This window comes from Heliangelus exortis, chromosome 6 (assembly GCF_036169615.1).
Source record: "Heliangelus exortis chromosome 6, bHelExo1.hap1, whole genome shotgun sequence".
Taxonomy (NCBI): Eukaryota; Metazoa; Chordata; class Aves; order Apodiformes; family Trochilidae; genus Heliangelus; species Heliangelus exortis.
In genome coordinates, this window is record NC_092427.1 from 16,026,134 (window position 1) to 16,050,727 (window position 24,594).

At 40.7% G+C, this 24,594-nt stretch overlaps 1 protein-coding gene across 1 annotated transcript in view; it reads left to right on the plus strand.

Annotated features, from left to right (window-relative positions):
• The window catches only part of UNC80 (unc-80 homolog, NALCN channel complex subunit), a 119,772-nt gene that overhangs the window by 70,928 nt on the left and 24,250 nt on the right, over nt 1–24,594 (plus strand). The window contains exons 35-52 of the mRNA XM_071746870.1: nt 426–557; nt 1,062–1,205; nt 2,466–2,566; nt 3,805–3,891; nt 4,638–4,821; nt 5,450–5,544; nt 6,417–6,506; nt 6,875–6,976; nt 9,622–9,802; nt 10,719–10,987; nt 13,599–13,733; nt 14,444–14,582; nt 16,078–16,174; nt 16,882–17,052; nt 17,252–17,344; nt 18,970–19,005; nt 19,357–19,575; nt 23,227–23,427. Coding sequence (XP_071602971.1) covers nt 426–557; nt 1,062–1,205; nt 2,466–2,566; nt 3,805–3,891; nt 4,638–4,821; nt 5,450–5,544; nt 6,417–6,506; nt 6,875–6,976; nt 9,622–9,802; nt 10,719–10,987; nt 13,599–13,733; nt 14,444–14,582; nt 16,078–16,174; nt 16,882–17,052; nt 17,252–17,344; nt 18,970–19,005; nt 19,357–19,575; nt 23,227–23,427 — 2,476 coding nt within the window. The remainder of the gene's footprint in view (nt 1–425; nt 558–1,061; nt 1,206–2,465; nt 2,567–3,804; nt 3,892–4,637; nt 4,822–5,449; nt 5,545–6,416; nt 6,507–6,874; nt 6,977–9,621; nt 9,803–10,718; nt 10,988–13,598; nt 13,734–14,443; nt 14,583–16,077; nt 16,175–16,881; nt 17,053–17,251; nt 17,345–18,969; nt 19,006–19,356; nt 19,576–23,226; nt 23,428–24,594) is intronic.

A 24,594-nucleotide genomic window follows, 5' to 3' on the forward strand; every position in this document is an offset into this window, starting at 1 on the left:
TTGGTCTACGCTAATAGAACAAAAGAGTTCATTAAAAGCATTCCAAGGTGTGTGCCATTGGGTGAGTACAGTGATCAGATCTGAACATGCACTGGAAAATCTGAGAGCTCAAATCCCAATTCTTAGTAAAAATTAACCACCAGCAACCATGGATAGTTCAAAGGATATAGCTGGAAGGGAGTATAAGGCTGACTCAGCTGAAAATGACTCACTAAAGCACCGAGCCCTCTAGTAGACCAATTCTCTGCTTGTTTCCAACACATGAGGAAATTTACTGTCCGACTGTCAAGAAATTTTTAAACCTTATTTTTTTGAGTGCCCCTGACCTGAATTTTCAATGTTCCAATATGATTTTAAGTGCCTCAGAAAATTCCCTGCAGTCTCTCAGTTGGATCTCAATTGACTTTCCCTGTTCTCTTTGTCAGTAGAAGAAGTTGCCAACCTGGCCTCCCGCCGTCTCTCCGTGAGCCCTTCCTGCACCTCCAGTACATCCCACAGGAATTATTCTTTCCGACGTGGCTCTGTCTGGTCGGTACGGTCAGCAGTCAGTGCTGAAGGTGAGTTGACTTCCCTTTGGAGTATCCTTTCCTAGGATTTCATCCTTTGTGAGTCTTTGCTGTTGACCCATGAAGCTGGTGCCATTTCCTTTTGCTGAATATATTTCCAACCTTGAGAGATTTTATAATAAATCACTGCTCTGTGTTATTTTGTTCACCTTTGTAGTCACAATGTCTTCCCTTGCCTCTCCTCATTCATTTAGAGAGTGGTGCTGTGGAGAGCACTCTGAGAAATGGTGATGAAACTGGATTTCAAGAAAAATAAAATGAGTTTCCTCAAAAAAAAAAAATTGGAAAATATATATTTACAATGAAAATTCTTTATCAGGAAGTTGGGTAGAGGCTCAGTTTCTTCTTGGAGATAGCCATGCTTGCACAGTCATCAGACAGCCTACAATTTTTTTCTGTTTGTATAGCACCTAACAGAAATGTTTATCTGACCTGCCTGGATGATACTACAGCTTATTCACCAGCACTCTCCTTCCACTCTTTTTATTGCTTCAGATGAGGAACACACTACAGAGCATACTCCTAACCACCATGTGCCACAGCCACCTCAAGCTGTCTTTCCAGCATGCATCTGTGCAGCAGTGCTCCCCATTGTCCATTTAATGGAAGATGGAGAAGTCCGAGAAGATGGAGTAGCTGGTACTTTAAACTGTTAAAAAGTTAACAAATAATCTCCTAAATTCTCACAAACTACTTGAGAGGAGATTCACAGTAGAAATACTATTTTGTAGGGTTTTTACTTTTTTTTTTTCTCCATTGTTTGTGTTTGGGTTTGTGGCTCCTAGCTCAAAAAAGAGGTTAAGAATTTGACAAGGGTGTAGTGAGGGGATGCAAGTTGGTAAAAGGCCTAAAACAGATATGTGAGAAGAGATTTCAGAAATGTAACTTGTTAAGGGTAAGGAAAAGAAGCAAAGAGTTAGATGAACTCTAACATACAGGTTAGAGCTTGCAAAATTAAGGTTAGAAATATGGAAAGAACTTCATAACCAGGACCAGCACTTATCAACCCTTGGCTTGTCAAACTCATGGTTGGCATAAACTGGTGCTGTTGATAGCCCTGTGCCACGTGGGTCTTGGACTGAGGGCCTCTAGAGTTCTATTCCCAACATTTCTTTCATCCTATAACAAACAGAAAGCCACCTAAATGGAACCTGAACATTTTGATTACAGTCTGTTATGTATCTGTAAAGTAACAAGGCATTTTTTTTTTCTGTTTATTTCTCTAAAATGTTTATAAATGGTGGACTTTTGCCTTTCCTTTCTCATAGCTCGTAGTACCAGCTGATTGAACAATTAACTTTAAATTATTTTTTGTGTTCTGTTTTGGGTAGATGCAATCAAACACCTAAATAATGCTTGTGTCATTTACTGTTCAGGATCTGAGTAGTGAACACAAAATAATGAATAATTCTCTGTTGTAGTTAATTGCAATTAATTGCACCTTGAAGATCTGACCATCAGCACAAATCCCTGCTGAACAGCTAATACTGGTCACTAATACCAGATGAAATGGTATCACCATGAAATTAAACATTCGTTGAATCAATAAATCACCATGAAATTGAACTTTTATGAAATAGTGAACAGTTCATGAAATTCTGGGGTTTTGGGTTTCAAGATTCAGCCATCTGGAGCTGTGAATATTAGTTTTTGCTTTATTATGTTTCTAACTAGAGTGGCCAAGTGGTTTCTGTCATATCACCAGAAGTTAGGGAAGATTCAAACATCAGACCTGTCATTATTGCTTGAGATGACTGCGTTGGTGAACAGAAACCCTGTTACCTCATAAAGGAGCCTGTGTGTAAAACCTGGCAGGGTAGAAGTTCAGGAATTCTCATGTACAGCTCAAGGCTTTTCAAAGGCAGATGGTTCTGACCTTGTTTATTGTCTCTTTTACAGTAAGTGCTGTTGCTCAGCAGGTCCTGTGGAACTGCTTAATTGAAGACCCCTCCACAGTTCTGCGCCATTTCCTGGAAAAGCTCACAATCAGCAACCGACAGGTAAACCCTTGCCAGGAGGTGTCTATTGCTTAGAGCACGGCAGCCAGAATCATTCTGTATCACTGGAGAAGAACGTTTGCTCTTATAATGTAGCTTGAAGTCCTTTAGGCTGTATCATCAACTGGGTTCAATTTTTGCCCACTAATGTAATTGGAATATAGCTGATTAACTGCTACTAAGATTCTGACTTTATGCCAAGCTTTGATCAGTTGCTTAGTGAAGAACAACCCTTTCTACTTAACAGAAGCAGTAGAGCCACCACCCATGCCACTCTGTTCATCTTTCTTTGAATGAGCCTCTCCATCACTCATTAGACTGCTTTTTGGTACCATGGCTGAGCTTTATGGAAGAAAGCAAAACCAGTTCTGACTGGATGAAAGACCTTGATTCCCTCTGTACCACTTCCTCAACCCCACACTTGGTGTATGGAAGCAGTTATATCACTGTCCTTGTCTCCCAAGACACACCCTAAGGACTGACTACAAAAATTAATATTTAACCTTGAAAAAGGCCAGGAAAATCTAATTTTCAGTTCCTGAGTAATCAGGTCTCTGGCTTCCCTGTTCCTGAGACTTCACAGCTGTTCCTGATACTTCCCCAAAGCTTCTACTTGAGTTCAAAGTGTCACTTCTTTTTTTTTAAATGTCTTTGAAGAAAGAGGCACTCTGAGATATTGTAGTCTGCTGTTTTACTGTCTCTCTTCAGAGGTCTGCGACAACCACAAGTACAGAACACAGAGATCAGGTCTATTTCCTTGCAAGCTTTCAGCAGATGTATCACTGGCGTGAGTTGGCTTGTTTCTGGGTTGCCCATAACACTATTTCAAATCTGCTGTGAGTTAAGAGGATGAAGGCTGTAGAAGAAATTTGAAATACAGTCTGTCTGTCCTTGTCTGACAATGGGAGATTCCTTCCCCTCTACAACCCTTTCACACCATAAAAAATGTATTAGTGTACATTTAAAGCAGACAGCCTCTGAAGAAGGGAAGTTAGATTCTGCCCTCACCTTCTATCCACTGAATAATTGAGTTGAGCTGAATTAGACTTCATAGGTAATCTAGGTAGTCATTTGTTGCAATAAGCATCATGGGGATTATCACAGGAAGATGAGTGCAGAATCAGGATGCTGCAGACAGTACAGAATGCAATAGGAGGTTTTGGGCTCTTTCAATTGAAAAAAAAAAGAACGTTCTCCGTTTTGTAAGGAAAAGAAAAAAATATCATTTACTCTTCTTCCAGGATGAGCTGATGTATATGTTAAGGAAGCTTTTGTTGAACATTGGAGACTTCCCCGCCCAGACATCTCATATCCTCTTTAACTACTTGGTGAGTAGATTCTAGGTTTACTGTGCAGCCCAGAATCTCACCTCTGCCTTTGTGTGTCCTAAGAAATTAATGTCACAAATTGCAGGGAAATAAGTTCTCTTAACTTTTCTTTTACAGTTCATCACTGCTTCTGGCTGTAGGTGCAAGTCAGCAGGCTTATATCAGCCTTCTGTTCCTTCAAGGAAAAGGAACCTTTAAATGTCTAAGCACCCTGTAATGTATTTCTAAACTGAACTACTGACAGTGAGTTGTAGACCAATGCGAAGACCCCAGTGCCAGAAACCTTTAATATTTTATTTAATTTTTATGAAGAAAAATTATTTTTCTTTTAGAGAATCCTATTGGAGAAAATCTAGTATCTTCTTTTTAAACTCTGGAAAATGCATTTGCTGCAGTTCTTTCAGTTAGGAGATGAAAAATTAGTTAAGCTGTATACTACTCCAGGAGATATCTGGTTTTTTTGAGTTCTCTTTGTGGCAAGCACATCAGAGTAGGAAGCATAGGAATTCTCATACTGCAGAGGTTCTCCCTTCTCCTTATCTATCATGACTTTAAAGCCTGGGCTGCAACAGTACTTTTTTCCCCCACCCACCATTCTCTCTAAAAAGAAGGAAGAATGCAGGTTTAATGAGTTTATCCCTCTGAGTCAAGAAACATAGAAGAACAATATCCTTTTCCTGTGTTTATACTATGCTCTGTACAGTTCAGAGTGTACATAACTATATTTTTTGTACTTATTACCTCAGGTAGGACTGATCATGTATTTTGTGCGCACTCCGTGTGAATGGGGCATGGATGCCATATCTGCCACACTTACCTTCCTTTGGGAAGTAGTGGGTTATGTGGAAGGACTCTTCTTCAAAGATCTCAAACAGACTATGAAGAAGGAACAATGTGAAGTCAAGCTGCTGGTGACTGCCTCAATGCCAGGTATAAGAAATGATTCTTCATCTCCAAGTTCATGGGACACACCACCAAAAAGCAGACCTATCAGCAGATCTGCTATAAGTGGCTGCATGTTCTAAGTCAGTTTTCCTTGAGTAGAGGATTCAATCAGTAAATCTATCTCTCAGTCCCTGAGATTCAGACAGCCAATTCAAGAGAAATAAAAGAAGCAAACAGGAAGTGAATTAGAACAGTCTTCTCAACCCAGAGCTTTGTGCCAGTTGGGCTGTGAAGGCCTGACAGGATGATTATTCTGTTCAGACTCAGTTTGCTTTGATGTAACCTGTCCTGTAAGTCTTGAGAGAGCCCAAGAAGAGCCTGCTGTGAGCCTGGGATGTCATGAGTCAGGCAAGAGATATCTTGCTGAAAAACAGGTTTGACCTTTGAGGTTTGTTACTTCCTCAGAGTGACTGTTCCTGGTAAAGCCAGCTTAGTCCTTTAGGAACAGTTTGATTTCTCATCTAAGCGTGAGGCTATGTTAACACTACAGAAGGGATTCCAGACTGGGCCACCGTTGTTTCTCTGCCCAGGAATGAATTTTAACTACAATTTCTCCATGAGCAGTCTCCTGAAATTGAGGTCAAGGAGAATTCAAGCGCTTTTCTTCCTTTAGGTACAAAGACCCTTGTTGTACACGGACAGAATGAATGTGACATCCCAACTCAGTTACCAGTCCATGAAGACACACAGTTTGAGGCTCTTCTGAAGGTAGGAATGACTTCTTAAACTGGACAAGCTGCTTACTATATGGCATTTACCTACCATACCTCTATGTCAACAGTATATTCTGCCTGTTCATGCTATGTCAATGTGTGGGAGAGAAGCTGTGCTGTGACAAGCATTTCTGTCTCCATATGAGGAGACCTTCATTGCAAGCTAAAAGATCCCATATTAAAGGATATGTCCTGATCCCACAGACAGCCAAAACCCCACAGACACAACTACATTTGAAGACGGCAGTTTGTTGGGTATTTGCTGTATACTATCCTTTGGATAGATACATAGATCATTTAAATGTTTGGTTTTATCATCAATAAGAAATAGTATGATCAAGATCAGGGCAGAAATGATGGTTCTTTAGCCACAAAGGCATCTTGAGATCTGGGAAATGTTCCCTCTTCTCCCAAAGATTTCCTGGATGGCCCTAACTGAACCACTTAGCAAAGAGATTTGTAAAAGCCTTTGATTTGTCCAAATACATTAAATTTTAACTGGGTTCACACATCTCAGTGCTTTCAAAGATCAGAACTTTAGTGTCTCTGTACATCACCTAGCACTAAAGATTGATAAATACATAGGATGGAACTGGAAGCTGCAGTACCTATGTGGCTCATATAGGCAGATAAGTATGTGTGATATGGAGACATTGAAATAAGTAATATCATTCTTCAGCACTACAATATTACTGTGCCTCGATTATTGCTAACATATTCGTGTACTTTATTATTAAAAAAAGAAAATGGCAGAAGAGTGTATTGGCCTGAATAAAGCATGCAGGTTTGCACCTTTATACATTCTTATCTGGGTGTTCTTTCGACAAGCTAGTAAGTGACAGAATGTTTTTCTTTCTTCTACTTCAGGAGTGTTTGGAGTTTTTTAACATACCTGAAACACAGTCTTCCCATTACTTTTTAATGGATAAGAGATGGAATCTTATTCATTACAACAAGGTAAGGCAAAGGTCCAGTCCAAATGACTTTGTTCTTTTCATCTTGTAGACATTGGGGTTATCTGAAGGAGAGCAAGTAGCACCAGAGACAGAATTTTGTCCTGTGGGTACCACATGTTAGGTGTTTAATTGCATGTGGTGGAAGACTGGAGTTCGACAGCTGAGGCAGAAGTGGAGGCTATTGCTCCTAAGTCATTAATACTTAACTGTCTAAGAAAAGAGCAAATTTATTTTATGCTCTTCCATATAACCTGACACTGACTAAATGATCCTATTCAAAAGCTTCAGAAAGGGCTGAAGGGCCTGTTGAATGCTGTTGATTATTTAAAATTACATTATTTAAAATACACTTGTTTCCTTTCCTGGCAGACCTATGTCCGTGACATTTATCCTTTCCGGAGGTCGGTTTCTCCGCAGCTCAATCTGGTGCAGATGCATCCAGAAAAGGGACAAGAACTCATTCAGAAGCAGGTACCTTTCTGTCACCAAACAACTCTTCTCAGAAACAAGCTCTGTAAATAAATCTATCTTTTTCCTTTAAAAGCCTCCAGTCATGCTGCATGCATATAGGGAGCTAAGATGGAGAAGTCACAGTTTCATGACATCTGCCCTCATGCCACTTGACATGTGATGGGATTTTAAGAAGAATCCAAGAGTGCAAAGTGAAATTCCTCCTGCTCTCTCCAACCAGATTCATTTAGCTGGATCATTTCTTCATTCTCCTGCGATTGGCCAGAAAAAGCTTCATTCGCCTCAGCTTCCAAAGTTGCTTATTTCTTTATTTAGCATGGTTTCTGACTCTTCAGAAACCCACTTAAAAATTTTCTCTACACCCTCCTCTAGGTGTGAAGCCAGAATTGTTTGTTCTGTCACCCTCTCTGTCCTCCCAGTGTCAAGAATGTTCCCTGCCTCTCCTCCTTGCCCTGTTCTCAGATGTTACTCTTTTATCATAGCCACCTATGGGGCATAGCAGTAGAGACCATTTCATCAAGGTAATATCTGCCCTTAGAATATCTCTGTCCTCCCTAACTTCCAGCCTCATGACCCATGTGTCCTATCCTTTTTAATCCTCTGCAGCTCCCACAAGCTCCCCCTTAGGAACTAAACCCTAACTAAAGAAGCAGGGTAGTGACTATAGTGTGCTGAGAATCCCAACAAGTATTGTTGCTTTAGACAGTGAGACAAAGATTTTGACCTCACTTTACCTCTAGAAGCCACATGCTCTGTTTTTCAAAAAATCACGTTTGTCTCAGTAGCACAAGGTTGAGTGTTTAGGGAAAAGTTGCTCTAGCTGTATCTGCAAAGGATGATAATAAGCAGGAAACGTAAAGAGAGGGAATGTGGCCAAACTGTATGTGTTTGGCATTAACAATTGTATTATTCCAGCCAAAATGCAGGTACTGTCATTGCCTTCCTGCCAATGAGACTGTAGGGACAGGAATTATTATCAGGAATGGTTATAAAAAGTAGCTATAAAACTGCATAAGAAGGACTAGCAGCTAAAACAATGGAGACTACAGTTAATGCTGCCTCATGAGTATGGTACAAAATAGGGAAATGTTTCATATTTTGCCATCTGTCAGTAGAAAGTCTATAAAAATTATGCTATTTGGCTGCTTCTTGGCAGAAATTATTCTCCCTCTCATTCCAGATGTGTCCTGCATGTCAAATAAATGTGTTTGATATGCCTTACCCCTAGATATGAAAATGTTCTGTCCCATTTTGTCGGGGTGGTATTATACACTCCACGTTTTTCTATTTAGAGTACTTAGAGGCTGAAATATTCCTAAGGTAACAGTTAAATCAAGCCTCTCCTAGCCTCTCTGTATTCATGCAAGAAGTTTCTGGACAATGCACAACTTCACGAAAGAAGGCAGCACTGTGGAGTCTACCCACAGTGCAACAGCCCATGGAAAAATACTTGGATTGATTGAGCAACCAGTTTGAAGCTAATTGTACTTCAGAGAAAGGTCATGGAAACTGCAGGACATGCAGAAGCTGAGCTGTGACACATGTTAAGCCCCATGCTTCGAGGTTTGGCTTCATCTCAATATCTAAGGGCTGAGTCAAAACTGCTTCTAAAGAGAGTTGCTTCTACTTCTAAGCATCATTCTGCCTAATGGTTACTTATAGCATCAAAATAAAATAACTAGCCTGAATGGTCCCACCAGTGAGAAGGTCAAAGGAAATTAGTAGAATAGAACTTCATTTCTCATTTGATATAAGCCAGAAGTGATAATCTGATGTCAGCCTGCTCATTTTCAGTGACTCAGAATCTGCTCTGCTTTGTTTTGTCTACTTTTATTTATTTATTATACGCTGAAGGTAGGGAACAGCTCCAACCTCATATTGAATATAGTGTTAGAGAGCAAGGTGTTTTAGTTTGACTTTGTTTTCAGTTTAGCATTTGTTGCCTCTGACCATCTTGGGGTTCCCACAGGTCCAGCTTTCATTAATCTACAGAAGAACACATGGCATGTGTAGTGAAATGAGGCAACCAGGTGCCACTAATTGCCAGGCAGTGGGCATGAGCTTGTGTTAAACCCACCTGTGCCTAATTAGGGTGGGCCCCTACTGCGCATGAGCAGGATTAGGGGGCCAATAAAAGGTGAGGCTCAAACTCACAAGCTCATCTCACTCCTGAGCAAGCCAGGAGAGAGGTTGCCTACTTTTGGAGCAATAGCACTGATCCAGGCTGGTGAGCCCTGAGGGCAATAGACTCAGAGCACTATTTGTGAGTTTCTGCTGGAACCCCTGGTTGGACCTTGGAGCGTCGTGCCCTAAAAGAGGTTCGTCTTGCTACAGGCATGTGTGCAAGCTTTTTGACAACAGCTCAGGGTTATCCACAAGGCTGAAATAGAAAGTGTCCTTAAAACTTCTTTTACAAAGATGGTCCATCTTTGAGGAGATACACTGGAGAACAGTGCTCACAGAAATTCTAGCAGAAAGGTGCAGAGCCAGCCCTGTGACTTTCAGAAGGTTTCTCTGAGTCAGGAGTGCAGCATCCTTCCCATCAGAAAAAGCCATGGAATCTCACCTAGAAAAGTACATATACATTCTAACATCTTTTTGATCAGACTCTTTCTGATCCTTGTCATCTTTTTTTTTTTTTTCAGGTGTTCACCCGCAAGCTAGAAGAGGTGGGGCGGGTGTTGTTCCTCATATCTCTGACACAGAAAATCCCCACAGCCCACAAGCAGTCCCATGTATCCATGCTCCAGGAGGATCTCCTCCGCTTGCCTTCGTTTCCACGGAGCGCCATCGATGCTGAGTTCTCACTCTTCAATGATCCCCAAGGTATGGCCTCCTGATAGCTTTCTCTGATGGTTCTAAAGGGACCAGAAAGTGAGGCATTTCATTTGCCTTAGAAACATGTAGGATTCCTTTTCCCTAGAAACATACAGGCCTGTAGCATTACTGAAAGCTATATCTCTTCCTAGGGAAAATGATACACAGCTGTTGGTTTGTAAGCACAACAGCAGATAGGGTTTTGCTGTTAGAAGTCTCCAGACAAAGCTACTTTCTTTTGACCCAAATGAGAATAAGTTACAAATACATATTAAAATTATGCATGAAGCTGGAGCTGGGATACTGTATCCAAGAGCATAACTGCACTTCAAAAGGTTTGGTCAGGGGGCGTTGCCACCTTGAGGAAGCAGTGAACCTTCAGAGGAGACTGGGCAAGTTCTACAGCAGGGTTGTAGAAGCAGCCCTCTTTTTGGAAATATTGCTCTGAAAGCCTAGCAGGGTTTCCAGCCTGACATGGGAATTAAAAAGGCCACTGCAGCAGGATGGTAAGCTTTAGCAAGTTCTGTAAGAGGCCCTGGAGGCATTTGATTTCAGAAGCACTGTTGTAATGGTGCATCAATGTCCTGTGATGCAAGGGCGACTCAAAGGATAGAAAGTCAGATGATGCACCTATGAGCTCAGATCTGCTTTTGCTTTTTAAAAAGAGGCTTTCCAGCCACTGGGGAGCAGATTAATGAGCTGCGTAACACTGATTTTTTTGCGTGTGTGCTGCTTCCAATCAGGGTTTGCTCAAGCAATGTAAGAACTTCCAGAAGTACAGGATGCATGAAATAATTTTTTTAAAAGGCAGAACAATTGTCAGTGTGGTGGGATAATTCTTTGGAGAGTCCTTTGGCCTCTGGGAATGAGGTGATGTTGGCTGTGGCGGACACAGATGATAGCTATTGCCTCTTCTGCTCCACAGCTGGGAAAGAACTCTTTGGTCTGGACACTCTTCAGAAAAGCTTGTGGATTAAGCTGCTGGAGGAGATGTTCCTCGGCATGCCCAGTGAGTTCCCCTGGGGGGATGAAATCATGCTGTTTTTGAACGTCTTCAACGGAGCCCTGATCCTGCACCCTGAGGACAGTGCCCTGCTGAGGCAGTACGCTGCCACCGTCATCAACACGGCCGTGCACTTCAACCACCTCTTCTCCCTCAGTGGGTACCAGTGGGTGCTCCCCAGCATGTTGCAGGTGAGCCGTGTCCATGGACACACTGATATCAGAGCAAGCATCCTGTTGTAAAACTGACTGCTTGTAGGGAAATCTTAAACTGTTGAGTCCTGGGGAGCTCATGGATTTTGGGGCCACCAAGAAGACAATCAACAGATCGGGGTGGGATGGCTCAAGCCATCATTCCTGACAAAACATTCCTCTTTCTTCTTAAGTAAATTACATTTTCTTTTCTTCTTTGCATTAAATAAATGAACGTCCATTTTCCTTACTATGTAATTCCATACAGAAGTGTGAAATTTCTGGAAAACTTTTGCACTTTGAGTGGTCCTAGTATTTTTTTTCTCCAGAGATGGTTGAAATTTGGGGAATAGTTGAAAGATCTGGATTTATTTCTTGCTGACTGAAAGGAATTATAACCACTTCTTTAAGAATGATAATTCTATTATCAGCAATTTAAATAACAACAGAAAATAACAGTGTTTATGAGAAACTGTTTGTTGTCTTTTTGTGTGGGTGATGACAAATATTGCAAGTATTAGACATAGCATTTTCTTCACTTCCAGGTGTACAAGTATGCATTTTTTCCTTGTTAACTTTTGGCCAAAAATCAGATATTGAAAATAAATTTTAAAAGCCCAATATAGTTCTTTTCCAAAGAAAAGATTATTCAGGACCTAGGCACAGTATCTAACTAGAGAGTCAGTATTATAATACAAATACAGAAAACAATCATTTTCTGTAAAAGAAGCAGTGATCATGACATCCCTATGTTGATAATTACAACCCATGATTAATTTAGGCACCTAAACAAATAAAAACATGGAACTTCTAGTATTATCTCTTACATAGTTAGATACGCATGTATTGGATCCAGGTCTGCAGAGTATGGTTTTATTACTTAGTTACAAGACATTTTGAAATAAAATAACTATTTAAGGGACTTGACAGTAACTATTCAGCTCTTTAGTAACCATTCAGACTCTGCCTTTATTTTCACTTTTCACATTGGAAGAAATTCTTTCCTACTCCCACTTCCATACCAATTGTTGCCAACTACCTAATTAATAAAATACTCCTCAGGGGAGGTTATAAAGCAATTGTACACAAAACCTAAGTGAGTTTGATTTTGCAGACCCTCATATCTCTGTTCCAGGCACCCAAGATCAGCTGGTTTTTGGGGGGTTTTTTGGTTTTTTTGGGTTTTTTTTTTTTTTTTTTTTTGTGGCCCTCATACAGAAATTCTACCAGTTCTGGGTTTGAACCCCACCCTAGGCACTAACAGCTTAATTAGAGGCCCATCCATGCACAAAGGCCCCAGAGGGCTCTTTTTGGTGCAGGTTTTTGTGCTTTCCTTTGTGAAATGTATATATGGTTCATTATTTCCCTTTTCTCAAGGAAATGAGGTATTGCAAGTGTGACAGGTGATGGTGATGCATAAATATTGCCACAGGCTTCTGATTCTAATGAAGATATCCTCATCTCTTCAGCCTATTAGGCTACTGAAGAGGGCATACATTTCTGCAGATATCTGTCTCACTAGATAGTTTCTTAGAAAATGTCAAAAGCACTGTGCTTTAATGGGAATTTTGTAGTTCTGTAAGAGCTCAATCTTGCCTGCTCCTAGCAGATAGCAAGAAGATTCTGCCAACCTCCACCCCAAAGCTCAAACAGATTTGTACTGGCAGAGCAATGCACACAGGCAATTGTATAGGACAGAAGAAGGAAACATGAAGTTGTTCCCCAGCCGTTTATACTGTTTACATAACCAGGAAACAAGTCCCATATCTTTGGCAACAAATTGACTACATGGTTCAATGGCCAGCATGAAGAAAACTCCACTCTAAAACCCCAAAATATCTTAAAAGTGAGTGAGACTGTCAGTGTGCAGGAGATGCAGTCTGAAAAAAGAAAAAAAAAATCACTCAGGTTCTGTTGATCAGGTTGGACAAGTGTAGATCCTTGCTTATTAATAATCAGCCATATAGATGTGTAAGGGAAAGTAGCTGATTTTATAGCACCTCTGCAGGGCAGAACATTGGAGTTATAGCTCTGTAGTTAAACATGAATCACCAGTGTCCTGCTGAAGACTAAAAAAAAAAGAAAACTATCTTGAGTCCTCTTCTGGGGTGTCTATACAGGTTTGTGTCTTGTGAACTAAACACAGAGTAATTCTACTCCTCCCATTCGCAGCATTTCTGACTTGAAGTGCTGGCTGTGGGCATAAAAATTTACTGAAGAAATTAAATACTGGACCACGGATATACAGCTAGAACAAGTCACATGAAAAGGGACTGAAAGAGCTGGGATTTGATTACCTGAAAAAGATTAAGAAAGAACTTCAAAATAGTAAAATGGTTTTAGGAAGGAGAGGGAAGAGATCTACCTCTGATATACAGCACAAAATATAATGGACTAAAAGTGGGATAAAGAAAGTTCAAGAGTAACAAGCAAACCTTTTTTCTAAGGGTAATTTCTGACGTGCCTTACCAGGGAAGGCAGACAATGTCTTGAAAAACATTAGACAAGCATAAGAGGAATGACAAGGATGTAGCTGATTTAGTTTGTGGTCAGGAGACGAGAGTCCTTCCTCTAAGAGTAGCGCTTCCATGTCCTTTTTTTGTTTGCTCAGGTATACTCTGACTATGAGAGCAACCCCCTGTTACGCCAGGCGATTGAGTTTGCGTGCCGCCAGTTCTACGTCCTGCATCGCAAGCCTTTCATCCTGCAGCTCTTTGCAAGTGTGGCCCCTCTCCTGGAGTTCCCTGTGAGTAAAAGCCATTCCCTAGTCCTGGCATGGGGAAGGCTGTATCAGAGATCACCATGGGCAAACAGCAGGAGCAGCAGCACAGTTCTTACTGAACATGCGCTGGCTCCACAGAACAATTTGCTGAATAGATCTCTGCAGGCTTCTATTCATCAGTTGATTGAGCAGGATAGAGAGAGATACTCACTAGTATCCAGGGTAGTAAATGTGGTCTCACTTCAAATATCTGTCTGTAAATAGGGTGTAAAAGAACAATAATGATTTGTAACTCTTTAAATGAAAATCCTTTCTTAAAATCTAGGAATAGGAACTAAAAGCTTAATGAAAAGTTTTGATGCATGTGAACTCCAAGATTGGATTAGACATATTTTGTAGTATTCATTAGTTCGTTATTACCAAGTTAATGGATTTTTACGTTGAAGTGGAAGCATGAAGTCTAACTGCACAATACCATGTAAGCAAACACATCTTTCATCTTCATGGCACAGCAAAGATTTGTAGCTCTAAAGCTGTGTGCAGTTTTCAGATGATGCTTCCACTGTAGAATCAGCCTGTTGAGCCAGGCAAGCCTTATTGTTTGATAGCCCTAAGCTCTTGAACTCCACGTGGGCCCTTTGTCCAACAAAAGGCTGCTCACAACTCCAAGTAGATTGCTGGAATGCACACAAGCCCTCAGGAAATCAGCCGTGAATGTCTGTTGTTTGAAACAGGATGCCACAAACAACGGAACAAGCAAAGGAGTGTCAGCTCAGTGCCTGTTTGACCTGCTGCAGTCTTTAGAGGGAGAAATTCCAGACATTCTGGACATCTTAGAGCTGGTGAAAGCAGAAAAGCCTCTCAAGTCATTGGGTAACAGCAAATCAGCCTTTATTAATTATATTGACTCAATATGCATTTGATGAAGCCTGAGTTGTTCATAGAATCACAGAATGGTTTGGGTGGGAAGAGAAAAAAATAATCCAGTTCCACACCTCCCTCCCCCAACACGGAGACACCTCAGATACGTCGGGGGATGGGGTAGCCACAGCTGCTCTGGGCAGCCTGCACCTCTGTCTCACCTCCCACGTAGGAAGAATTTATTCCTAATACCTAATTTTAATCTATCCTTTAAAACTGTTAACCCTTATCCAACCACACCCCTCCCTGAGAAAGTGTCCCTCACTATCTTTCCCATAAGTACTAGAATGCTGATTTAAGGTCTCCCAAGTTCAAGGCCCTTTTCTTCTCACAGAATGCAGGCTGTGCTCTCTTTCTTATGCCTCATGAGCCTCTTAGGGCTGAGTTTATCATCGCTATCCTTTTGCTATCTTTTTCAGAAAGGGAGTTACCAATTTATTTTATTCCAAATCTGTTTTTTCTGCATTGAGCCTGAGAGTCTGAGATTAGCCCCTGGCATTTTGAATTTTATAGTGTGTGGGTGACAAGATCAGTGTCATCCTCTCTTCTGGTCCATGTGGTCCAGAAACAAAAGCATCCTCTCCCATGGCCAGACTGTGACTAGATGATGGATGGCATTCAGACCTTTTTCAGTGCTGTATTCTAAGGGGGCTGTTGATTTATCATAAAACAGAAAATATATGGCTGTATGATGTATCCAGGGCACTGTCTCTTCATAGTTATCTGTGCAATGCACTATTTAAGAATTTGACTGCTTTGGGACTTGCAGGGAAGTATTTTTTTAGCTGATTTTTTATAAGGATCTTCAACTTACTTTCCAAATTTGCACTTCCCGTAAATAATACTGATTTTGATGTTTTTCATGAAATACGTCTAGCCTTAGAGTTAAAGCTTTTTTACATACTGGGATTTTATGATGCTGCCCAATTAAATCACTTTTTCCAAATCACTATCAATCAGGACCCACTTCTGTATGCCCATGTGACTGCTGGCATAAAAGGGGTGTGAATTCTTAGAAGTAAACCTACCTTCTACCATCAATGGTACAATTTTTGGCACAATTTTTAGTGTGGTGGAAACATCTAGGAAAAAGCATAGGGAGCATAAAAATTGTTGTCAAGTTGACATGTATGAGCTTAAAGATTTTGATTGTTATGGAATGATATTTGAAATGGGATTTCAGTAGCAGCTGTAGGCCTGAAGCTCAGCGCTGAGTTGACCTCCTGGGAACTGCTTCTCACCTACCAAGTTCTTGCAGGGTGCAAATGGGAGTGCAGCATATTTCTTTATACAGACAGATTTTTTTTTTTTCCAAAAATTAAGTGCTTATTGGGGTTTGCTAACATGAGAAGCAAGCAAATGAAGAGAGGATAAAAGGAGTGTGCTAGCTCTTTTCATATAACATATGTTTGTGTGACAGCCTTCTCATATTGTTTTACTCCCTCAGATTTCTGCTATGGGAATGAAGACTTGACATTTTCTATCAGTGAAGCCATCAAGCTTTGTGTGACAGTGGTGGCCTATGCTCCTGAATCATTCAGAAGGTGCTAATCTCTTTTTCTTCCTTTATGCAGACAAAGAAAGGTATAAAATCTGCATATGGCATGGAAGAGCAAGGCTGACAAATGGAGGAAGAGGTTATGGAAAGGCATTCCAAGGCTTCTTTGTGAGGCCAAGCCTCTGCCTTTTTGATACCTTTCCTAGGGCACCAGCTCCCAATCCCATCAGCTGCCAGCTACAGCACTGAGCTGTGTGATAGTCTGAGCAGCAAGACATAAGCTGTATTTCCAAGTGGGGAATCTCCTGGTGTCCTGCAGGGTTCTGTTGTCAGAGGAGCAATGGAGATGGAACTGGAGGAGGGGAGAAACAGGCATCTGGAAAGAACGGGAAGATACAGAGAGAGGGGAGGTAAACTGGTAAAGCAAAAAAGGTTAATTTCCAAGAGGGAACTAGAGAAGAAAAGTGTCTTCAGAAGAAAAAGAATATCTGAAAATGGATGTCATATTCAGAAGATACCCAGAAGTTCAGGTTGTTTTTTTTATTATTGTTTCACGCATTAGCTAATTCCCCCCATCCTGAAGTCCCCAGTCCAAAAGTTTCTTTCACCCAGGACTGCTTATCTAATAAGAAGGAATGAAATCACAAAGCTGGTGAGAGATCCAGGGGTCTTTGGATAGAAATTTAAGCCTTTGCCTGATCTGAATTTCAAGACTGAGAAAATAAAGCAGACCAATGTTGGTTATTTTTCCAGCCTCCAGATGCTGATGGTCTTGGAAGCACTGGTTCCCTGTTACTTGCAAAAACTGAAGCGACAAACTTCCCAAGTGGAGACTGTGACAGCAGCTCGTGAGGAGATTGCTGCTATGGCTGCCCTTGCCACCTCTTTGCAGGCCCTCTTGTACAGTGTAGAAATTCTCACCAGGTAACCTACACAGTTAGAAGGGCTGAGCCTGGGTTTGGTTGTCAGTGCGGGAAGAGGGAATGCAGAGGAGGTCATGAGATGCAGCTTAGCTTGAATAACAGCTGAGTTTTAGACACAGCAAAATTAGTGCCAGATTTCACCAGATCACAAACAGTGCATTCTTAGTTTTTTAGTGTGCTGTTCACCTCTCCTCTTCCAGGCCTATGACAGCCCCACAGATGAGTCGATGTGACCAAGGCCATAAAGGAACCACCACAGCAAACCACACCATGTCAGCAGGTGTGAACACCAGGTAAGCCAGTGGGTTTTCCTTCTTTCTCATGGTTCTTAACAACTTTTTTCTTTTTACTTTTTGAGTAAGGTAACATCTCATTAATCAGAGTGATCTATGACAAAAAAACATTCAGATTAAAAGATCTATAGCCCATGACTACAGTGACCGAAATCTCCAAGACTAGAGTTTCTAGTTTAAAACCATGTAACTAAAGAGAGGACCAGAAGTGTTTGACACCCATCCTAAATGTCCTTCGTTTCACATTTTTTACTCTAGCAGTATATTTTCCCTCAGTTCTCTGCTTAGTTTTCTTCTGAGTCCACTCTCAAAGCCACCACTTGGATGACAGGGGGGTTGTATCCTTCAGGCCTTATTCTGAGAGACTGACCAACAGTATAAGCACAACCTGCATATTAGGTAAGACTCACAGAGATTGGCATCTCCTTCAGTTTTTTTTCCCCTTTCCCAATTTCCTTTTAATTTTACCTGCTTTTTTCCTGGCCAGGCTATGCCTTAGTGTGCTTTAAATCTGAATATTTGTCCTGACCTGGAAAGGGAATTCTCCTCTAGCAAAAGCTGGAGTCACTGTTCTTCCAGTGCAGAGCATTTTCTCCAGATTTCTCTTTTTTTCAGTGGTAGTGTCTGTGCACAGCCAATAGTCTGGTAGAGGACTGTAAATCAGGAGCACCCTTTTGGCAAGACATGCTTTCTGAGTTATTTCCTGCCCCCCTTTTTTTTAACTGAAGAGAGATAGAAACCACCCTCTGCATGGATCATCAGAAGCCTCAGATTTTTGATGCATAATGAACATATCTTGGTTAGTAACTCCTGTCTGTTATTCTTTAAAGACCAATTCAGACGTGGATGAAACAAAACTTTGACTTTCAATTCCAGATATGAGAAGCAGATAAAACCCTTCCTGCTCAAAGCTGAAGTGGATATGTGCCACTTACTTCCATTACAAGATTGCCCATTCTAAGGAAAATAATGTGTAATGGAAAGTAGTTATTTGCTGATTTTGGCGAGTGGTTAATATGTATCTGCTGAAAGGTCATTTAGTCACCTTCTGATCCAATATTTCAGTCTCTGATCTGACATTTTTTGTACTGCTCCACGTGTCCTGCCCTTATCATTGCAACAGACATCTGCTAGCAACAGCAGGAGTCCCAGGCTGGTAGAATGATCACTGTTCTGGCCTTGGACATGTTCACTAAGTGTTGCAGGGTTTTTTAATGTTTTCACAACAAGAAGTAGCATGAAAAAAAAGAGAATTAAACAAAGAAACAAACAAACAAAAACCCATGCTTTCCACTAGGTGAGCTCTGGTGTTATGAAACAGACCAAGCACTGGAGTGAAAAGACAGTAAAAGAAACTCCTTGAAAGAGGACTACGGTGTTTAAGCCTGAATTTTTCCTTTCATAACAAGGGCAATAACTTTAGGAATCTGTGGTTGCTGCCAGCTGAGAGGTAAAGGACATTCAATGTGGTCACTAGGTGTAGCCATTGTTCCAGTGACACAAGATACCATCTGCCCATGGCCACTATACCTTCTGAGTTAGAACAGTGTCACCTGCTTTCAGAAAGGCACAGTTTAGGCATTACTAAGGTGCTTTTTAAAACCATCCTCTTTCTGTTTTCCCAGGTACCCAGAACAGGGAGCCAAATTACACTTTATCAGGTACAGTAAAATATTTGTCCAATCTTCCCTGGCTTGTGATGAAGTGTTGCCCCGCAGTTTCTGGATTCAATTGGTCCCACCCACTGTTGCTGTTACAAGCAGCCTAATTTTTTAGGGGGGGGTAACAAAGAATAATTCATATAGATATTATTTGAAATTTTAACAAGATTTGGCAGATCATAATTTCCTTTTTTTTAATTATTTTTTTTATTTATTGCAGATGCAACTATCCTTTTCAATTGCAGTGAAAAGCTTCTGCTGGAAAAGCAAGCTGGAGAGGTTGTTTCAATAAGTCTCTGCTGTTCCATTGCATGCAACACTTCCTACTTTTTCTCTTTTTATGTCCTCCAGGGAGAACCTTCATTTACTGGAGGAGGGTCAGGGTCTTCCTCGAGAAGAGCTGGATGAAAGAATTGCCAGAGAGGAGTTCAGGAGACCGCGGGAGTCACTGCTGAACATCTGCACTGAGTTTTACAAGCACTGTGGTCCAAGGCTGAAGATTCTGCAGAATCTGGCTGGTGAGCCACGAGTGACTTCTCTAGAGCTGCTGGATGTGAAGTCCCACATGAGGTATTCTGCTTTTATGGGTTCATTTCAGGAGAATTGCTTTCTTTTAGCTCCTAATTTTTCAGGTGGAATCACTTTTTGATAGCGTAGTTGCATGTTACTGTCTGAAACATGCAGGCTGTACCTGATGCTGTTTGTGTGTAAAGATTTCATATGCTCTCCTCTGGTCTCATTCAGACCCCCATCCTAGTGGACAAAACAGGTCTCTGGAAGCCTGGCTGATGGTGGGGAAGCCATCTCTCTGGCTGAATACAACCTTTATCCTCTCCTGTGACACTGCATCAGAACTGCTGCTAACAGGCAAGGAGAGCAGAGCAACCACTGCACTGTGTGGCAAAAATGCCTGAGATGGAGACAAAGATGGGGCAGGAGGCATTTACAGGACCACCAACCCAGTGTGTGATCCAGCAGGCGCACAAGATTTTTTATCAAGGTGGAGCACTGAGCCCAGCTTGCTGGATGGATGCACAGTGCAAACCTAGGTGCTGACCTAGAAAGTGGGGGCTTTCTAAGCACTTTATGGAATCATTAAGGTTGGAAAAGACCTTCAAGGACCTGTTTCTCTGTGTCTACTGTTCATGGTCAACACAAAAGAGTGTAAGTTGCTACTGCGAAAATTGTCTAGATGTAAATGACAAGAAAAATGGGTACAAGAAGGAATGGACCTGTCAGTTTTTCATTCTTTTTGAGAGCAAACTCCTTTCTCACCTAGCATTATCTCAGGAAACATAAACTCAAATGCAAACAGCACGGATACTCTCCGAGTGATTCAGAGTAAGCACTGTAAGCACAGTGACTGTAAGCACACAGTCACTACTGAAGTGACTGGCACACTTCAGTAGGAAAGCTGGAATTAGTGGTGGTCCCAGCGTATCCTTTGTCAAAACAATCACAAGGAGACAGCTGTCTGAAATCTTTTATGCAACAGAGAAATACTTCAAGATCATTCTTTGCATACAAAACAGCTGAATACCAGTAGGCCATTTTTTTTAATGCCCTAAGCCAAATGGTGCTCAAGAGAATAAAAGTGAATAGGAAAGATAATGAAGTATCTTAAGCTGTTTGGGACTGGCCTCAAAAGTGAATCAGAACCACCTTTACAATAACTTATGAAGCCCTGAACTCCATGAGGCCATTCTAGCTGTGAATTATTCCTCTTTCTGAAGGCTATACATTTTTTCTCAGGAATACTCTGTAAAGGAAGCTGAAGGGTTACAGATCCTAGCAATGCACTGAGCCACCTCTGTTCCCCACCCTGAATCAAGGCAAACCCTCTACCAGTTCTTTCAGCTTTTACATGCATGCTTTGAAGAAACTGCAAACCCCCCTATCTGACAGATTATATCACAGTTAGAGATCTTTGGATTCTTTTTTTGACATTAATTTAGGTCTTGTTTCACTAATACTCCAAATTCCTATGAGAGTTGGGAGTTGGTTTTTGTTTGGTTTGTATGTTTGCATACGAATTGATTATTTCTGTTCCCACCTTCTGGCAAGTATTTAATAATAGAGGATAATTGTAAACAGGAGATGTCTGGTTCTACAGATGCACGTTGTTCTAAGGTAGTGCTTGGCTGCAAACAAACTGAAAACCTGAATCACAAAATGGCTTGAGTTGAAAAGGACCTTAAGCCCTTAACAGTTCCAGCCCCCCTGCCATAGTCAGGGACATCTCCTACTGAACCAGGTTGCTCCAAGCCCCATCCAACCTGGCCTGGAACATTTCTAGGGATGGGGCAGTCACAGTTCCCTGGGCAACCTGTGTCTCACCACCCTCACAGTGAAGAATTTCTTCCTCATCTGTAACTTGTATCTCCCATCTTCCACTTTAGTGCCATTACCCTTTGTCCCTATTGCTTCTATCCCCTGTATGCCCTGATAAAAAGTCCCTCCAAACTTAAATCTTTATGTAAAGAAGGTTCTTTCTGGAAAAGTACATTCATGTGAGACAATTTTTGTGAAGCCAAGTCATTGTATGCAGTAGCAGCTGGAAAATACTGTATTCTCTTCAGAAGAGAAGGTCTTTGGTGGTAAAAGGTTACAGCAGCAAAAGTAAAGGTTTGATCTGCAGAAGATAATGAGTTGTGCTCTGATTCACTTGTGTCTCCTGGAAAGTGCTAGAACCTGAATTGATTTATCACAGTTATCCCTAAATGACAGTGAACATCACCTTGATTCTTACATAAATTAATTTCCTAAGTATCAGTGAAATGACTGACAGGATTTAACTGCCTCAGGAAAAAAAATCTTTTCTAAGGAGAGAGCAGATCTGCCAGAATGTGGTGTGACAGCCATGGTCTTGGGAGGCTGGCAGATGCTACTTCAGAGACTTCAGAAAACAAGATAATATGCTAGGAACTTCAGACAGGATTAATCTCACCCAATTTCAGCCACTTAAAAATTAAATGGTTAGTCTGTAGAAGTAATGAAGATAGTTTTGGATCTAATGAGAATGCAGATGTACGTCCAATGAGCTCTTTATCCCAATATTTCAAGAAAATAAGAAATTCCTAGGCTGCTTATTTCCACATGAATGGAGCTAGAGGATTAATTGAGATAGACATCTCAAGCTGGGTGAGGTGGATCTTGCGTTTTGGAATGCATAAGTAAGTTTTCATACACCATTATGTATCGCTGATATTTCACAATGTTTAAGAAAACAGACCTATTCCATAGCAGGACAAAGTAGTTGTTAAAAATAATCATAAAGAAATACTGGACAAAGAATCATTTTTATACAACTGGTTGATATGAGGAACTCATTACCCTTGATATTGCTTAGATATTAAAAATAATGGAAATACATTGCATTAGGTGAAGGCATTTCAGAAGAATCTCCACAATAAAAACAGCATTGTACTGTAACTTTCCACTACAAATCTATTGACATTTCAGGAAATAGACAGATTTCTATCCCTTTTATTAGGGATTCTATCTTTATTACTTGTCTGTATACTGAGAATATTCAAGTATTTCAGTAGGTCTTTGTCAAATTGCAAGTGTAACTAAATGTTGCCACAGTATTTCACAAACAATGCAAAAAAGTGCCACTGGTTAGGAGGCCATCTGAGAGGCTTAGAAGAAGCAACAGCAACACAGAGTGAAGAGATGTTAGGAGAAAGAAATCAAAGCTACAGGGAGTCATACAAAGTACATATTGTGTAAGACTATAGGAAAGCACATTATTTTTAAAATTTAACACCTAATAATTGAACAGTGAAACATCTTTCAGTGATGGCACTGGGAAACAAGGACAGAGCCAAACCAAATAACTCATTAATTGACTTACAGTTGATGTCGTATATCTGTTTCACTTGCAATGTTGTAATCTTACTAAGAGTACTTTGTTTTTATCTACACAAATCTGTGATTCCTGATGTTTCTTTGGTGCATTTTATATCAACATAAAAACATTCTTTACACCCATTCATGTGTACATAAACATAACAGTGATTCCAGCAAAAGAATCTCAACATACCGGGAGTGTGGTGTCGAGTCTAAGAGTTTAAATAGCAGCACGTTGGACTTTTGCATCTTTTTATGAGGCTATTGAAGTTTCAACTGCTAGTTCACTTGCAGGAGTGAAGGAATGAAAGTATATTTGGAAGAAATGCAGATGTATTTTTTTTTTCTCTTCACAAACCCTTGTTTTAGACTGGCAGAAATCGCACATTCCCTGCTGAAGTTGGCACCTTACGACACGCAAACGATGGAAAGCCGAGGCCTCCGGCGCTACATCATGGAGATGCTGCCCATCACTGACTGGAGTGCCGAGGCGGTGAGACCTGCCCTTATCCTCATCTTAAAGAGATTGGATCGTATGTTCAATAAAATTCACAAGATGCCTACTTTGAGGTGAGCGGGTATAATGGAAACCCCCTGGTGTCCCTTTATGATGTTGCGAGCCTTGAAGTGTGGGTATGTCATCTAAAACTGTCCTGTAGTAGTGAACCCATACAACATATCAGAAAACAGCAGATGTTCTTATCTCTGTAACTGTGCTTTTATGTTGACATTTCTGTTGTGTCTTCTGGTAGCAAAACTAAAAAATGCAAGGTTATTAAGAACTACAGGGAGAATTTCCAGAAATTTTGTTTCTATTTCATCAAAATAAGTCTTCAGCTTTGTACTGTATCCCTACCCTTTTTTATCGTATAGCTGTTTCTATCATTTAGATAAATTGTATTTTTAATGGAAATTTAAATTGTAGTAAGAGTATTGCTAGCATGCCTTCTTATGAAAATACTGCTAGGTTCTCTGTAAAGTTAAAAGTAGCCTGGAGCTATGCAGTAACTTCTGAATGGTTAGTAAAGGGATCAGAACATCAATTGCATCTAGCCAGTGGTTGGTGAGATGCTGGTGGATCACATAGGTTTTGGCAACTTTAGGAATTCGATATGAAATCACCTACTTCAGACGTGGTGATATAAATCCAGTCTGGATAGTATAAACTCTTTCAGCCCTATGGATTTTCCAGTGATCTGAGTAAAAAGAGTCAATGGTCTCAGTTCTCCTCATGTACTTGTGCTTGAATCAGTCACTTTGTTAGGAGTCTCAGCTGAGAAGCCAAATGATGCTAGAGAACACCAGAATTCAGGACTCAGAAACAAAACTTTAGTTTCCAGTGGAAATCATATGTACACAACTAAGATGAAGCGACAAAGGGGAAAATGATTTATTCTTTCTGGCACCACTACCTATCACTTTCCTTTGGCTAACAATCTGTTTTAAGAAAGTTGTGTCCTGCTAGGTAACTAAGAGGCAGAAATTTTAATTCTTTGCCTTCCTATTGATTTGATTCTTTGCCATGTCTTGCCTGCTTCTTGTTCATTCTTTCTATTCTCCTTCATACTTTCTTCTGTCTCACAGTGGGCTCAGGGATCTTCATGTTCTTAAAGATCTCTTCTCTTTGTGTAAGCTGAAGTAATGCTCATAGATGAAAATTCCCTTCTGTCTGTCTTGTCTGTACATATGCCTGCCTGAAATTGCTCTTCTATACATAAAGTATACATAGAGACAGAA